The sequence below is a fragment of the Perissodus microlepis genome, chromosome 10, assembly GCF_051167445.1.
Source record: "Perissodus microlepis isolate ML-2025 ecotype Zambia chromosome 10, ASM5116744v1, whole genome shotgun sequence".
Taxonomy (NCBI): Eukaryota; Metazoa; Chordata; class Actinopteri; order Cichliformes; family Cichlidae; genus Perissodus; species Perissodus microlepis.
The window spans coordinates 2519691-2534916 of NC_140470.1; the positions used below are offsets into that span (position 1 = coordinate 2519691).

Sequence of the window (15226 nt, forward strand, 5' to 3'; positions counted from 1 at the left end):
AAAGTTACAGGTTTATTTTTATAAACCTGTAATTTTCACAAGTGCAAATGATTCACATATTAACAAGCGGTAATTAGCAGTCTCCTTTATGTTTGAAAAAGATGGAGATAGCTGATATTATTATGCAAGAATGGCAACGTTCCATCTTTTCTTTTCTTCTTCTCATTATTATATTTTAATAATGGTGAAATTATTACCAGATTTGCATATATTTTCAATCGATTTCTTTTTATGGCTTATGCGACAAAGCTGTTTCAACAACACCTGAAGGAGTGTTCATTTAAATGCAATAAATTAGGACTTTTGTGGTGCCAGCTAACATTCACCATTTAAATGATTGCTGAATGTTCATTAGCTGATCGTCTTTCTCATTATCTAATCTTGGTTGAAAAATAATTCCAAAAAAAAAGTTTCACGGGTGTCTGCGATACCATGTCACCGTATGCTGGACAGCCTTCTTAAATGTTGGCTGGACAAACTGTGCTATGTATCAGGGTTTTTTGAAGTTATTGTGTTTTTGTCACTTTTTCTATTTTAAGGACGGGTTCAGTTAAAGTTTTACAGTCAGCCTTGTTTATGGTTTCTTGCATTAGGTTCCTCTTGTATCTCCTGTGAGAGCCTGTCAGTCCTTTGTATATGTTTCCTGTGTTATGTCCGTGTCTCCCTCTGTGGCTCGTCTCCCTTTCCTGTTCCCATGTTCCCCTCCTTGTGTTTCATTCCATGTCTTCCCTGCCTGTTATGTGCATGCATGTCTGTACTTCCCCTGGTCCCAGTGTCAAGCCTGTGTGTTTTAGTCTGCATCTCAGTATGTTTCCTGTTTTATTCAGACAGTCTCTCATCCAACGTTCATTTTACCTATGTCATTATGTTTATTACAACACTCTGTAGTGTCTGAGGACACTGCAATGTAGTTCTGTAGGTCTATCCATCTTTTTTTTCTCTCAAGATTTTCTCTCATGATACTGCATCTTTATTGTTTATTTTTTTCAGGGACTGTGTTAATCACACAAACAGAAAAGATGATTTATATCAGATTAAGCTACTGACTAATTTATGAGGCTAGCTCAAGCTCTAAATATCACAGGAGAGCTTATGAGACCACAAACTCTCTGCAGGAGCCTCTGAAAGAAAAAGACACTGAAGAACAAGACAAGGAAGAAAAAGGACGTATTGCCACCGACTGTCTCTACATGACTCTTTGCAAAGAATGGAAGACAGACAGCAAATTCAGTCTGAACTCGAAACTGAAACTAAATAAAAAAAGAAGAAGCAAAAGTGGCTGCTTTGGCTTTTCACCTAACTCGTCTCAACATTGTGTCTTAAAAATCATATTTATATACAACGACATGTTTATAGTGGTTAAAAAAAATTAAGTTTTGCACCCAGAATTGGGTGCAGGAAAAAAATTCTCAGTGAACAAATCACTGATGGCGCCCCTCCCTGAGCCTGGTTCTGCTGGAGGTTTCTTCCCATTAAAAGGGAGATTTTCCTCCCTACTGTTGCTCATAGGGGCTCTTTAGATTGTTGGGGCTTTTTTTAAACCAACCACTGGCATCAAATTTAGGATTTAGCAATTCATCATAAAGTTGAGGTATTATCCTCAAACGTATTTGCGAGTCCTTTTTAGTTGTATATAAAAATGATTTCTAGGGCACTAAGGCTAATCACACACTAATTAGAACAATTGGCTAACATTATGAAAAAGGAAAACAAAATAATGTTTGAAAAACTAGATATGTAATTTTTTCATATAGATTTCAAACAACATACTATTTGATGTCAACATATTTTTGTTACATCTGCAGTGCTCGTTGGTGTGTGTGAGTATATCCTTCTGTCTTGCTTCACATTTTACTTCTGCTTGGCTAGCTTTAGCCATGCTAGCATCAGCACAGGTAGAAACAGATATACATCAGAGAATCGGCCATGCATCTAAACTCAAAAGGAAAACTATAAAAATAAAAATATGGATAACTTTCAGATTAGATCCACATTTCCCACAGTAAATACACATTATTTCATATTATGCTAAAGTCAATGGTTATCCATTTTAGAGAGCTCAGAAATGGCTTCAGGGACTTTGTTGTGACAACAATTTTCATCTGAAGTTTGTTTACTGAAAGTCTACCCAGTCAGAAATACAAACTGAACAACACTCATACAAAAGTCTAGACCGTATGTTTACTCTCAGCTCAGTAACCTGGGTTTGGTAAATGAAAAGTGGTTTTGTTACATATGCTGACACTGTCCCTCGTTTCGTTTCTGACAATCCACTCACATATTCACATCATACTTTTCTTCTGTATGGACACACTGGCTCTTTCACTTCAGTCACACTGAATGTGTCAGTAGAACATTTTTTACATGCTGTAGACAGCAGAAAACAGCTGCCTGTGTTTAATATATGTTGTCTGACTTGTTTGAGAAAAATAGTGTAAGTGCGCCCCAGGGCAGCTGTGGCTACAATGTAGCTTGCCATCGCCAGTGTGTGAATGTGAGTGTGAATGGGTGAATGACTGAATGTAGTGTGAAGTGCTTTGGGGTCCTTAGGGACTAGAAAAGCGCTATACAAATGCAGGCCATTTACCATTTACCATTTAAGACATGCAAAGCCCCATGGAATGAACTATGACACCACGTTGGAGGGTATATTGTCAAAATAATTATGGTGCCCAATGTCCCAAAAGTTATAAACCCACATTAGAACCAAGGTCAACATGACAATAATCAAGGCAACTTCAGTGATCAACAGCAGTGTGAAAGCTTTAAGAGAAATGTGAAGAAACAGCCTTTCAAAATATTTCTGTGGGAATAGTTTTTACAACTCAAAAGAGTTCTATAAGCAAAATATGAACAAAGAACAAACTATGCTATATTACAGTTTAATATGTGAATAAAATCAGAATCTATTGATTTGCATGTCATAAACCCATATTTTATTCACAATAGAACTCAGAAAACATATCAAATATTTAAACTGAGAGGTTTTGAAAAATATTAGTAAATATTTAAATTGTGTTTTTATTTATATTGTTTAAATATTATTTTTTTAAATGTTTTTCATTTCAATAAAAAAAAACTTCTAAAAAAGTTTCTAAAAAACTTTTGAAACAACCTGTAATATCTGTGATTCCACGTGTGGGAAAATACAAGAGAAAGGATTTAATCCAGGTCACTACTTCTGTTTAACTATGGATATGTATCACACATTTGTCTCAATAGCTGCAAAACCAAATTTATTGAAAAGTTAAGACAAAATTTGACTTCCTGTGACATTTCTGTTTTGGCACTGATAACAATCTGGAGGGGCAGAATATTATTTGGAGGCTTGAATTTATTAAAATACAGCAGAGCTAAGAGAAAAGCCTCATCCAACAAAGTAGATACTTGACCTAGAAACAGGGTTTCTATTATGGCTGTCATAAAAAAAATTCTCAGATACCAATAGATACTAAAAATGTAGATGCTCATTTGCAATAGTATCAATACCAACAGTGCAATCTTTGCCGTTTCTATTTGACATAACTTCACACAGCACGCTGCAGACAGGCAGACACGCAGCTCCTCTCCTCTCTAGCAACTAAACTTGGTGACGTTAACAACATTGAACAACAGTTTGAAGAATTCTGGGGGTCAGTACAGCTTCTGTTAGAACAACAATGAGGTACTGATAAGTTATCATAAATGTTAATCTGGCTAAAATGGCATGTAAATGTTAGCTGGTTAACAATGAGCAATTGCCGCATAGTCACAAATCCAACCTCAGGGGGTCACAAGCTTCTCGTGCCAGACCCACGCCGAGATACTTGGGCAGACATCCAATGCAGCAGCCCCTCTGGAAATCAGGGAGTGGCCATATTAGCCATCTGTTCAGTTATCATTAAAGTCTTATAGTGGCAACTATGACTAAAAACCCTGGTGAACTATTTCTTCAGGTCTATGCACTGATGGTCCACTAAGACAAAATGAATTGCTTTGAAAATGTATTACATACAAAGGTCAGACATTCATTTCAAATTAGGTGTGTATTCTGGGTGCCCATATTCTTTGGGTTTGAAGTTGCTTTTTCATTCCCGCACACCCAAAGTAATCACTGTGTTGAAATGCAGTAATTTGCATTTCTAAATCTCCGTTATTACCTGTGTCACGTGAAGGATGTCATATCTCTACGTTAGAGTCTGTAAATCCTTTCTTGCCCTCATTTACCAGCACAGGCTTCTCTGTCCTTGTGTGCCATACTAATACCTAGAGGTAAGGAGAAAGGCATGGACGAGCAAAAAAATACTCAATATGATGAGATACTAATACAGACATTTTGGCTAGAAATGCTGTTTGCTGGTAATAGGCTGCCTCATATCTGCTACACAATATCCAGACGCAGAACATAACATATTTAAAATGAGCCTCTGAGCTTAAAGGGTTGGTGCTAAGCTGACAGTTTAATGACTTTAAGAACAAATTCTTCTGACAACACAAGATCCTAAGACTCGTCTTCTTATTCTACCAGCATTTCCAGATGCAGCTTGTTTCATTGTCATTTCACTGGCATTGCATGACATTTTAAACATATAGAAAGCCTCCTTTTCTTACCTTAGTACAGTTAGCAGCTTTAGGCTCCAAGTCACTGAGAGTGACCAGCTCTTTTAATAAGCTGCTCTCCTGATATCCTCCCTTTACCCCACGCAGCTTGAAATAAGCCTGAGGTTTGGACAGAATGAGCTGCAGGTTCACCGCAAACCCAGCCATGTCGATAGCAAAGGGCCGGTGCGGGTCAAATACAGTTTTCCAGCCAAACACCTTCCCCAAGGTGTTTACTTTGGGTGACTCATAACGCAGGCCACCCACAAAAGCCACGGGCCACACCGACACCTTTTTAGTGGAACGCATCTGTTAGTTGAAAACAGACACAGAAATAAACCACTTATGCAAGTCATTTAAAAACCCATACAAAAGATTAGATTTAGCTAAAGATCACAGATGGTAAAAGATGGACGTAGTGTGATGTCAGTTTGTGAAATCAGCGTCACAAACTTGGTGTTTGGAAAAAGGACTTAAAAAGTTAGAGCTGAGGACACTGCAATGAGCACAGGATGGTAGTTGTCAATGACGTGCTAATGCACACGCCTACTGTCCTCTAGTTGCTTTTTTGACTCTAATGGAATCATCATTTAGAAAATATAAGAGTTTTAAAGCAAGTCGCACAGACCTGTCGGCGACCATCTGGCAATCACCAGTCACTAGGGAAAAATGTGCACTCCCTTGACCAGTTGTTAGTAGTTGCTGAAAGAAACTGTTTGCTAAAGCTCCCAAAAACACAGGGCTGGAGACAGTCACTGACCTGCTGCTAGTCACTGGTTGCCAAAGTAAAAGTGTTCATTCTGCAACCGGTTAGGGTGCGGTTTCTGGCAGTTGCTAGTGTGAAACTGGTTATAAAGAAGAGTATAAAGCTGTACCGAAAGTCTCTTTGTTATTGCTTATTATTAACATATTATTACATTTGCTTGTAGTAACATGGAAAATGCTAGCTTGTTTGCAGACACTTTCACTAGCTACGCAGCAGTGAAGTGTGTAGCAACACAAAACATTGAGAATGTTTACTTCTCCTGTTTGTTGTGCAGAAACCTCTATGCAATCATTTTCACATAACAGAAGCCAGTAACCTTCTGCAAGCCTTCATCAATTATTTGAGATATACACATTTTTTCCTTAGCTACTGGAGGTTACCTATGCCTATGTGAGGCGTAACATATGTATATATATATATATATATATGTATATATATATATATATATATATATATATATATATATATATATATATATATATATATATATATATATATATATATATATATATATATATATATACACACACATACACACATATATATTAGGGCTGCAACGATACTCGTATCGATATTGAATCGTTTAATACAGTGCTTTCGGTTCGGTACGTGTAGTAGCGGCTGGTAATAAACCAGTCCTCATGAAGAACAGTGCTCTTTAATGAATTCAGCACAGACTAACATCGAAGAGGTAGCAGTTACACACATCAGTTATCAGCTAGCCATCTAACTGTATTCTATCTCTCAACCTTTACCGACTCCGCTTTACTCTTATTTTGCGACACCACCCTCTAGTGGTGCAATATGATATAAACATTACAGAACACAACATCTCCTCTCTCTTTATAAAAAGAGTTCACCAAATAGCGTAGTACAGAAATAAAGTAATTCACTGTTTAGCAAACCAAACATACACAGGTGAATTTAAATGTCGCAATAGTTATAACATCAGAATACTACAACTAGAAAAGCTAAATAAGCCTGAAATTGTAAAATGAAAAGAAATTATTCCAGTTTTTCCATTACAATTTTTTCTTAGTGCATTGGTGGCAGGAAATCAGTTCTTCTTAAACCCAAAATAGAACAAGTAATGACATTTCTCTAATGTCCTTTTTCAAGCAACCTATTATGGTACAATATAGTCTTTGTGCCAACGAGGCTTGTACTTGATGCGTGGCAGTCTTCTGGCAGTAGGTGAGCCAGTCTGGGTGTGGTGCAACCTAGCAGTGTCAGCATTCTTTTCAGTCACAGGGCGACAACGTGCTAGATGAGTGGCATTCCAAATCTTTCCATCACTCAGCAAGAAGGCATTCGAGCCTTTGGCTTTTGTTACTGTTACAGGAGGGGTAAATCTGGGATGTCCTTTAGGGACATGGTGGGGTTTCCTTATCCTCACACTCTCTCCTGGTAGAAAAGAAGGTTTCCGTGCATGACGCCTACCATCAGTGTAACGTTGCATTTTCAACTGATATTTCTGAACTGAGTGACGTGCAACGTCATCCAGTGGAGACACAGCAGGAGGCAAAGGGAGGACATCCAGTTTAGTACGCATCTTCCTGCCATACAGGAGTTCATTAGGGAGAGAGGGAAGTAGTTGCATGCGGTGTTGCACGGTAAACTTGAAGCCAATCCAGCACAGTCGCCTTCCATGGTTTTGACTGCTGGATTGCTGTCTGGATACAGGTGCGGAGGGCACGATGAAACCGTTCGATTGCTCCGTTTGCAGCTGGGTAGTAGACAGATGTTCTGCTGTGGGAGATGCCTCTATTCTGGAGGAATGAGGTGAACATTACAGAGGTGAACTGTGTACCATTGTCAGTTACGATGTTCTCTGGGTTGCCATGATGACTAAAGACAGATGAGAGGAACTGAATGACATCATCAGTAGTAGCAGAAGGTGAAAAGGCAAGCTCAGGCCATTTGGAGTAGTAGTCAGTCAATGTTATGACATATCTACAAGCAGGTATTGCAGTATCAAAAGGCCCAACAATGTCAAGACCAAGTTTTTTCCACGGTCCATCAGGCAGTGGGACGGGTTGGAGAGGAGCAGCATTAGTATGTGCAGTTTTGTCATTGGACTGGCAGAGGAGGCATGAGGTTATGGCAGACTGAACTTGTGAGTCCATTTTTGGCCACCAGTAGAGATCTCGTAGTCTTTGTTTTGTGCGCACAATCCCTTGGTGACTTTCATGTGCCAGTGCAATGAGTTTAGGTCTCACTGAAAGTGGTGCAATGAGCCTTGAGCCTCTGAGAACATAATCACTTAGGGTTGAGAGTTCATTACGGATTTTGTAGTAAGGTGCAAGCGTGACATCAAGTGCTTTGATTGAGGCAGGCCAGCCGCTTTGTATTTGTGAACGCAAAGCAACCAGTTCAGGGCAAGTTGAACAGGCAGAGTCAAAGTCCGCAACTGGAAGAGAGGACATGGCAGCAGAAACTTGGGCTACCATTTCATGATCTGCATCCAATGTAGGATGGGAAGAAACAGGCAGGGGCAGGCGAGAGAGACAGTCAGCTGTATAGTTCTGAGAACCTGGGCGGTAAATAACATCATAGTCAAAACACAGGAGGCGGGCAGACCGGCGGGTGATGCGCATTCCAGCCCTATTAATCCCTTTGGTGCTCAGCAGTGTTGTCAGAGCTTGGTGGTCTGTCCGCAGAGTAAAACGTCGGCCCCACAAATATGTTCTCCATTTCTCTGCAGCCCACACACAAGCATAAGCTTCTTTTTCAACAGTTGAGTACTTTTGTTCTGTTGCAGACAGTGTGCGGGAAGCAAACGCCACAGGTTTTTCTGTGCCATCAGGTTGCACTTGAGCAAATACAGCACCAAGCCCATAGTCACTTGCATCAGTAGAGATCACAACACGCAAGGCAGGGTCAAACAGTGCCAGTGCGGGACTATTCACCAGGAGCTTTTTTACTTCTTCAAAGCTCGCTTGTGCATCTGAAGTCCATGTGAAGGTGTTCTTGTCGTTAGCACAGGCACGCATAGGGGCTACAACAGTTGCAAAGTTTGACAAGAACTTGGAGTACCATGACACCAAGCCCAGGAAGGATCTCAGAGCAACAGCATCAGATGGGGGAGGGGCTCTCAAAACAGCATCAATATGCTCCTCATCAGGAAGAATGCCATCAGCAGTGACAACATGACCTAGGAAGCGTAGCGATGTCTTCCTAAAATGGCATTTGTTTTCGTTAAGCACAAGTCCAGCATCTTTGAGCTTCTGCAGGACAGTGCAAAGGTTTTGGTCATGCTCAACTGCACTTTTACTGTAGACAATAAGGTCATCCAGGTAGTTTTGGACACCTGGGAGGTCTTTAAGGATTTCAGCCATCATTTTCTGAAAAGCTGAGGGGGCAGAGGCCAGTCCATAAGGTACTCTGCAGAATCTGAAGAGTCCATCATGTGTAATGAATGCTGTCAAATCTCTGCTATCTTCATGCAGGGGCAGCTGGTAGTATGCATTTGCAAGATCAATTGTAGAAAATATTTTTGCACCCTGTAAGCTGGCAAACAATTCATCTACATGTGGTAAGGGGTAGCAATCAGTGATCACAGCTTTGTTTGGTTCACGGAGGTCTGCACACAGCCTTATTCCACCAGTTTTCCGTCCTGTCACAACAATTGGGGATACCCATGGTGATGCATCAATCCGTTCAATGACACCAGCTTTGAGTAAACGATCCAGTTCTGCTGAAACTGAAGCCCTCACAGCAAACGGGAGACGTCGCAGCTTCTGACGCACAGGTTTGACTGTTGGGTCAACTTTCACTTTATGCACAAAGGCACGCACACAGCCAATATCTGGGGCAGCAGGGATGCAAGAAGCAGGTGATGGATTTGTAGACATCACAGAAGCAGTAGGATCAGTACATGGAGGTAGAACAGTATTGCCTGCAATGCTGACATTCAGCGCTTCCATCAGATCTCTTCCAAGAAGAGGAGTTCCTTTCCTTACAACAAAGAACACAGCTGAGGCAGATGCATTTCCTCTGCTCACTGTGACTTGCAGGCAGCCTAACACAGGGATTGTTTTCTTTGTGTATGTAACTAGTTGAAGGTCAGGTGGTTTTAGTGGCGTACCACTGAAGTGCTCTTCGTAGATGTGGTTAGGCAGGATAGAAACTGCAGAACCTGTGTCCACAATCAGTTCAATGTCCTTAGCTGATGAGGTAGGTGTGCTCACATTTATGCTGCATTGCAATCCTTTTGATGCATGAGAAGGATCTGTTAAGTAAAGGACTGTGAGTTTTGGTAAATGGACTTCCCGTACATCTCTTGTCTTGGATGAGCAGCAGACACGAGCAAAATGTCCAATTTTATGACACAGTTTACAAGTAGCTTTGGCAGCAGGACACTGACGAAAGTTGGCTAAATGACTGTTTGAACCACATCTAAAACAGTTCTTAGATGTTTTTGTTGCATGAGATGGCTTTGCAGGGTGAGCATTGTATTTATGTTTCCTCTGCATGGAGCGCGAGTGAGACTGCACAGCTTGGACTGGAGTACTGCTGTCTGCAGCTATTAGCTTGTTGAACTGCAGATTCCATTTGTGTTGCCAGTGTAACAGCTTTATCTAGTGTCAAATCAGGTTCCAGCAAGAGTCTTTCTCTTATGCTGGGGCTAGACACATGTTCCACTAGCTGATCACGGATCATTTCTTCTGTCCTGTCATCAAACTCACATTTAGAAGCAAGGTCACGCAAGCTAGCCACATACTGGATAACAGTCTCATGTGAAGCTTGTGTTCGCTGTCTGAAAGCATGTCTTTCCACAACAACATTTACCTTGGGTGAAAAGTATTGTTCTAGGGCAGTAACAGCAGAGGCGAAAGTGTCACCTGTATTTGGCAGTGAGTAGAAAATCCTTTGTCCCTCAGTTCCTAAGCAGTGAAGTAAAGTAGCTCTTCTTCGTGCTTCAGGCCAAGCATTCCCTGTTGCATTGATCACAAGCAAATAATTGTTGAACATACGCATCCACATGTTGAATGGCAAAGCAGGATCTCCAGGGCAAGGCAAAAACATCGGCGGCGGATGGACGTTTGCAGCCATGATGACTCAGCAAAAAAACTCAAAGCAGAAAAAAAACACGCAGGGGTTACTCGTCGCCAAAATGTAGTAGCGGCCGGTAATAAACCAGTCCTCATGAAGAACAGTGCTCTTTAATGAATTCAGCACAGACTAACATCGAAGAGGTAGCAGTTACACATGTAACAAGTGTCACCTGGCAGTCTGTTGCTCTCTGCCAGGTGATTGGCTGAAGAGCTGTGAAAAGGTAGTGGGTGTGTGGGGTGAAGTCAGCGCTCTTCTGTGGAAAAAACCAGAGGCAATTAATTCACTCAGGTGCGAGTGGGTATACTGTCGTGTGACCACGAATTTTAATAGAAGAATTGATCAAGCCCTAGATCGACTGCGCGCAGGGAAACTGATCAATATTCTGTGCTGTCTCTGCTGTCCTTTTTTTCGTTCTTTTGATTGATTTGTAATTTTGTTTTGGTTAGTCCGTCCAGCCGTAGAGGCGGTTATTGATTGAGAGTAAGTTGTGTAAGGGCGGACTAACCTCTCTTTTTTTGTTTAATTGTTTGTGCCACTTCCCTTTATCTCCCAGATCGCAGGCCATACATAGCACTGATTCCCAGCTGCGCTGAGACCTGAATTGTTTGCAGTGTGTGCCACGATTGCAGTGTCGCTAAGCGGGGTGTGACTGTGAGACCCAATCCTGTGGTATATGTACAACAGGATAGAAAGTTGCCAACATTTTCAGGGAAGTTGGACAATATGGGCTCACTGACTCTAGATGAGTGGATTGAGCAAATGAGAGACTTTGTGCGCACGAGAGGCAGAACAGAAAAAGAGCAAGCTCAAATTATTTTTAACCATTTAGAGGGTACTGCACGCACTGAGATAAAGTTTTTACCAAAGGAACAGAAAGAAAATGTTGAGAAAATTTTTGATACACTGAAAGAAACTTACAGCTGCTTAGATTCCCACATTTCTTTGCAACGCAGATTTTTCAATCGTAAACAATTAGAAGGTGAGTCCTTAATTGACTTTTCTCATTCTTTGATGGCCTTAATGGACCAGATTGCTAAAACGGATGAGGAAGCCGCAAGAAAAGCTTCAAAAGATCTGCGTGATCAATTTTGTGATGGTGTTAGAGATCTGACATTGAGGATCAGGCTGAGAGATTTGATTAATGCCAACCCACAGTGGACCATTCGTGAGGCGAGAGCCGAAGCGACCAGGTGGATGGCACAGTATGAGAATCAGCCTTTTAGGTCTAGATATAATCAGTCTGTTTCAGTCTCTGCAGATATGCAAGCTTCTTGTGAAAGTGTAGATTCTAGAACATCAGAATATGCTGAGTTGGTGTCCCTTTTTAAAGCCCAACAGACACAATTAGAGTTGGTCATTAAGGCATTAAACCCACAGGAGGTGGCTGCTTCTAGCAATCACACTTCTCGACGTAGAAGGACGGTGAATGGTAAACCCATTTGTTTTAGGTGTGAGCAAATTGGACATATTGCCCGATTTTGCCCGACATTACCCAATTCTGATGGAAATCAGCATGAAAGAGCAGCTAGGGCTGATGGCCAAACTACTAGGGCGGCGGAAAACTAGTACCCACCAGTGCACAGAGCCACACACTGGTGGGAGGGTTGCAAGGCTCCACTAATGTAGAACTCAGTCATCTAGTTGATGAATGCTTGGAAGGGGAGGTTGATTTGGGTGGGGTTATTATTTCATGTTTGCTGGACACAGGGTCCATGGTCACAACAATCACAGAAAGCTCTTTTAAAAATAACTTTTCTCATCTCAGTGATGAAAAGCTTAGAGACTGTGGTTGGTTGGGACTTAAAGCAGCTAATGGCCTACAAATTCCTTATTCTGGGTATATTGAGTTGGATGTTACAATCCTGGGAATTCACCTACCTCGTCGAGGGGTGTTGATTGTGGGAGATCCAACAGATAGCCACATGGCACAGAAAAAGACATCTGTACCTGGTGTGTTAGGAATGAATGTATTGAACCCCCTGTACTCTGAATTGTGTAAACAATATGGTTCTGACCTCTGGGAGGCTCCAGTTTTGAAGACTGCACCACGTGGTTGGAGAAGAGCGTTGAGATACTGCCAAATGATGGAGGCCATGGCAAATTCTCCTGAACCCCATCGTGTTAGAGTACAGGGTAAGAAGTCCTTCTGTGTTCCAGCTGGAACGCAAAGTTATGTTCCTGTTACCTGTCCAAAGATGCCTGTGAATACACCCATTGACCTCTTGATTGAACCCCTCGGGCCTGATGATGGTTTTCTCCCGGAAGGCCTATTGGTGTCTCCTTCATTGGTAAAGGGAGAAGGAGGGGAGGCTTTTGTTCCAGTTACTAATGTGGGTAAAACTGATGTCTGGTTGACGCCTCGTCGGGTGATTGCTACAGTTCAACTGGCCAGTGTGCTAGCAGAAGGTAATTCTGAAATACAGGTCTCTGTAAATTCACAGTGTTGTACAGCTTACATTTCCAGTCACACAATGGCAGATAATGCAGCGGAATTGGATCTGCCTGGATTTGAAAATCTTGAGGAGAGCGAGAAACGGCAAGCAAAAGTTTTATTGCAGAAGTATAGCGGCGTGTTTGCCAAGAATGAGTTGGATGTTGGTTGTAGTAAATTGATCACTCATGAAATTCCTTTGATAGATGAAACACCAGTGCGACAACCATACAGGCGAATCCCTCCGTCTCAGTATGAACTGGCAAGGGATCATATCAAACAGCTGCTGCAAGCTCGCATCATCAGAGAAAGTAGTAGTCCGTATTCATCCCCAATAGTTCTTGTTCAAAAGAAGGATGGAAGTCTACGGATGTGTGTCGATTATAGACAGTTAAACGCCAAGACCAGAAAGGATGCATTTCCTCTGCCAAGGATTGAAGAATCCTTGGATGCTTTGACTGGTGCTCAGTGGTTTTCCACTTTGGACCTGGCTAGTGGTTATAATCAGGTGGAAATGGCTGAGAAGGATAAGATTAAAACTGCATTTTGTACCCCATTTGGTTTGTTTGAGTTCAACCGCATGCCGTTTGGTTTGTGTAATGCACCCAGTACATTTCAGCGCCTGATGGAGCGTTTGTTTGGAGATTGCAGACATCAGTCGGTGCTTTTGTATTTGGATGATGTGATTGTTTTTTCATCCTCCGTGCAACAGCATTTGGAGCGGTTGGAAGAAATATTCTCTCGTCTGGATAAAGAGGGGCTTAAAGTGAAACTCTCAAAGTGCCAGTTTTTCCAGAGGCAAGTGAAGTATTTGGGGCATGTGGTGTCTGCCGAAGGAGTTTCTACTGATCCAGATAAAATAGCTGCAGTGCGGGATTGGAAAACGCCCAGCAATCTAGCAGAACTGCGTTCCTTTTTAGGATTTGCTAGTTATTATAGGAGATTCATAGCTGGTTTTTCACGCATGGCTGCTCCCTTGCATAGACTGGTCTCTGCACTCCTCCCTCCAGGTAGAAAGGGTAGGACCCCCCCAAAACCGTTATTGGATTCTTGGGATTTAGAGTGTGAACAAAGTTTTCATCAGCTCAAGGCTGCCCTAGTTTCTGCACCAGTGCTTGCTTTTGCTGATTTTCAGAAGCCATTTACATTGGAAGTGGATGCAAGCTATGGGGGTCTAGGGGCAGTGCTTTCCCAGGAGTATGAGGGTAAGTTGCGGCCAATAGCTTTTGCCAGTCGGAGCTTAAAGCCTACAGAGCGGAATATGAGGAATTATAGTTCCATGAAGCTTGAGCTTGTAGCTCTCAAGTGGGCCGTCACTGAAAAGTTTAGGGAGTATCTTTTGGGTCATCGTTGCACTGTATTTACAGATAATAACCCACTAAGCCATTTGTCCACAGCAAAGCTAGGTGCCACAGAACAGAGGTGGGCATCAGAGCTGGCCGCTTTTGATTTGACCATAAAATACCGGCCTGGGGCTCAGAATGCTAATGCAGACGCACTGTCCCGCCTACATGGAACTATAATGGAATTGGATGGTCCGTTATCTAATGATATTGGAGTGCAGTGTGAGATGATTCCCAGTGTTCAGGCAGAGATAAGTGTTTTACCTGGTTGTTCTTTCTCTGATCTCTGTAGGCTACAGAAACAAGACCCTGTGATTGGTCCTTTCTTAAAGTATTGGGAGGTGGCCAGGTTGCCAGATTCAAAGGAAAGAGATGGTCTTGGTAAGGGTTCGAGGGAATTGGTCCGTCAATGGGGGCGGATGAAACAAAGGGAGTCTGTGTTGTATCGCTGCACTCATACTCCTGATGGAGTGAGGGAGGTTGACCAGCTGGTGCTGCCACAGTGTTTACAGAGCCGCGTCCTTCGTTTACTCCACGATGAGCATGGCCATCAAGGGGTTGAGCGTACACTGCAGTTGGTGCGCTCGCGATATTATTGGCCGCACATGTATGCAGATATTGAGAGATGGTGCAGAGATTGTGAAAGGTGTGTTCTTTCGAAGGCCGTTGTGCCAAAGATTAAAACCTTTATGGGTAGTATTTCTGCATCTCGGCCTCATGAAATTTTGGCAATTGATTTTACAGTACTTGAACCCTCAACTGATGGTAAAGAGAATATTTTGGTAATGACTGACATCTTTTCTAAATATACTCAGACTGTCCCTACGAAAGATCAGCGAGCCAGTACAGTGGCAGAGGCTTTAGTGAAGCATTGGTTTCATTTATTTGGGCCTCCAAGCCGTATACATTCTGATCAGGGGCGAAATTTTGAAAGTGCTTTGGTGCAACAGCTGTGTAAGATTTATAAGATAGAGAAGAGTCGGACGACACCCTATCATCCACAAGGTAATGGTCAATGTGAACGATTTAATCGTACACTTCATGACTTGC

The 15226-nt window shown here is 42.0% G+C and overlaps 1 protein-coding gene across 3 annotated transcripts in view; it reads right to left on the bottom strand.

Annotated features, from left to right (window-relative positions):
• b3gat1b (beta-1,3-glucuronyltransferase 1 (glucuronosyltransferase P) b) overlaps positions 1–15226 on the bottom strand; it is a 71844-nt gene that overhangs the window by 1936 nt on the left and 54682 nt on the right. For all 3 annotated transcript variants that reach the window (XM_084941470.1, XM_084941467.1, XM_084941469.1), the window contains 2 exons: positions 4591–4887; positions 4140–4245 (listed from right to left, as the gene is read on the bottom strand). In XM_084941470.1, the coding sequence (XP_084797596.1) occupies positions 4159–4245; positions 4591–4887 (384 nt within the window). In that variant the 3' untranslated portion in view covers positions 4140–4158. The remainder of the gene's footprint in view (positions 1–4139; positions 4246–4590; positions 4888–15226) is intronic.